This window comes from Corylus avellana, chromosome ca7 (genome assembly GCF_901000735.1).
Source record: "Corylus avellana chromosome ca7, CavTom2PMs-1.0".
NCBI classification, from domain to species: Eukaryota; Viridiplantae; Streptophyta; class Magnoliopsida; order Fagales; family Betulaceae; genus Corylus; species Corylus avellana.
Window position 1 is genome coordinate 6,361,818 of NC_081547.1, and position 2,465 is coordinate 6,364,282.

The following is a 2,465-nucleotide window of genomic DNA, read 5'->3' on the forward strand; positions in this document are numbered from 1 at the left end:
TGAACCAACTGTACACGGGAGCATGTACCATCTATTTAATTGTATCCTATTAACCATCAAACAAATATTGTGATATACATTCCCACGGGGCTACCTAACAAAGTAAAAAAAAAAAACAAAAAACATTTGATGAAGGCAAAACACTTTTTGTTCAGGAAGAATAAACATCATAGAATCATATTCTAATTGGGGCATCTGCAAAGGCTCCAACCAATCAAATTCTGACACCAGTAAACTATGCCTGTGTTTGCATGTGAACAAGTAATCATAGCACCAATTGATGACGTCTAAAAGATATGCCGGCCTATCTGAATTTCATTCTGGTACCCCCATTGAAATATTGACACGTCCGAAACGGTGGTTTTTTTTTTTTTTTGTCCCGAAACGTTTCGAAGTGTAGAGAATCATTCACCCGTCCTTCGGCGTCGAACCCGAATCGAACGAGTGAGAATGAGAGACCTTGTTGGTCTTCAATCTCAAGAAACCGTATAGTTTACGAAACTCCTTCACCGTATGACCCGTTTCGTTGCAAAAAGCCCCACCCGTTTCGCCCGCTTCCTCCACGGACTTCCTCGGCCCGCTATTCCCCAACCGCGGTCCGATTTTCCCGACCCCCCTCCCATCGCCGTCCGTTTGCAACGCAGTGATGACCGATTTTATAGCCCGGCTCGGCGAGTTCCGGTTCGCAATCATCAGCTCGCCGATCTCGGCCGGGCTCAAACTCGACCCGCTCTGGAAAATCTCCTCCACCTGAGAGAAAAGCTTGTGGTCCTTGACCCCCAGGTAGCTATTGGCCAAAGTTTTGAACGCCAAAAAATCACAGAGAGGAAAATGGATATGAACATCGATACGACCCGGTCTAAGTAGAGCCGGGTCAATGTGATCCTTGCAATTCATCGTGAAAACCATAACCCTCTCTTCTGCGCAGCACGAATTTAATATCCCATCCATGAAGTTCAACACGCCCGACAAGCTCACGGCCGTTGATTTCTCAATCAGAAACCGATCGAGGTCTTCCATAACAATGATAGACTTGCTCGTCGTTTGTAACAAAAGAAAATTCAGATCGGAATCGTTCAGAACCTTCGAAAGATCAATATCGTAGACATCGTAGGATAGGAAATTAGCCATCGCCGCCACAAAGCTCGACTTCCCAGTCCCGGAGGGGCCGTATAAGAGGAAGCTCCGCTTCCAAACGCGGCCTAGCCGGTGATAATACTGTTTGGCTTTGAGGAAGGATTCGAGGTCGGACTTCACCTTGTTTTTGAGATCGTCTTCCATGGCGATAGTGTCGAACGTCGAAGGGTGCGTGAAGGGAACGGATCTCCACCGTACGTGACCTGCACCGCGGCGATGAAGATGCTGATGATGAAGATCTTCGTCTTCGTCTGGGTGTTTGATATTCAGGTAGAGCTTCAAGTCCCGCTGCTTTCTCTGCTCGATTTCGTCGGCCACCGTGTGGATGTGCTGGAGATACGGCTTGAGGATTCTGCGCTTGTCGGCCTTTCTGACCTTCAACACGAAGCTTCTGCAACCGTTTTGTTCGACGTTGTCGCCGTTGGTCCAGGTTAGGACGGCACCGAGAAAGTTGTCCTCGACGGTCTGGTTGGGGTCGAGGCAGAGAACGATGTCGTGCGGCTTCTTCCCGGTGACTAGGTTGGTGAAGTCGGAATCTTCGAGGGTAGACAAGGAATTAAGATAAAGCGACACTTTCTTATAAAGCTGATTCTCCTGCATGCTCTCGTTGTATTCGGGGACTTTGAGGAACTGGTTCACATGAAAACAATCCTCGATCCATCTCCACCATTTCTTCACGATATAAATCAACCCCGTCTTGAAAAGAAGCACCCGAATCATCACGAGAAGCCAAACAATTACGAATCCGAGAAGAATCAGGTTTCGCAGAACCATGGTGTCTTGTGAAATGGGGTTTTTTTTTTGTTTTTGTTTTTCCTATAAAAGAGGTATGGACGGAAAGGGAATTTTAATGGGTGTTTTTATGTTCTTGGGAGAGGAAATCATATCTGTGGGTGGGCGACAGGAGAGAAAAAGATTTGATGGAGAAAAGGTAAAAGGGGAAGAAAAGGGGAAGGTTTAAAGAAAGAAAACGTGTGCGTGAAGAATTATGCATAGGGAAGAACACAGGGAATGAATGATTTGTATCTGAAAGCTACATCCCTATTCCAAAATTAAATAGGTAGACTGGCTACTTTCCGGCAACCTGGATACGTCAGAGAAGAGAGAAAGACGGAGAGAGGAAGACGAGGCTAAGAGACCTTCGGCTTCCATTTTTTAGAGGTTGGGAGTGATGAAATCTCTTTTATTTCTCCGTCATTTCCAGAAACTTTCCAGCCATGACGGAGATGGCTTTTTTCCTTTTTTCCTTTTTTCTTTTTTACCTATTTAAATTAGGTTACGTTCTTTAAGGCGTTTGGCTCTTCTTTAAGGATTCTTCCATATATGCC

The 2,465-nt window shown here is 45.8% G+C and overlaps 1 protein-coding gene across 1 annotated transcript; it reads right to left on the reverse strand.

Annotated features, from left to right (window-relative positions):
* LOC132188530 (AAA-ATPase At2g46620) lies at positions 1-2,465 on the reverse strand. Its single transcript, XM_059603014.1, has one exon. The coding sequence runs from the start codon at positions 1,909-1,911 to the stop codon at positions 409-411; it is 1,503 nt and encodes a 500-aa protein (XP_059458997.1). The 5' UTR covers positions 1,912-2,465; the 3' UTR covers positions 1-408.

Coding starts and splice junctions, on each gene's coding strand:
- LOC132188530 (XM_059603014.1), bottom strand. CDS start 1,911: ATGGTTCTGCGAAACCTGATTCTTCTCGGATTCGTAATTGTTTGGCTT.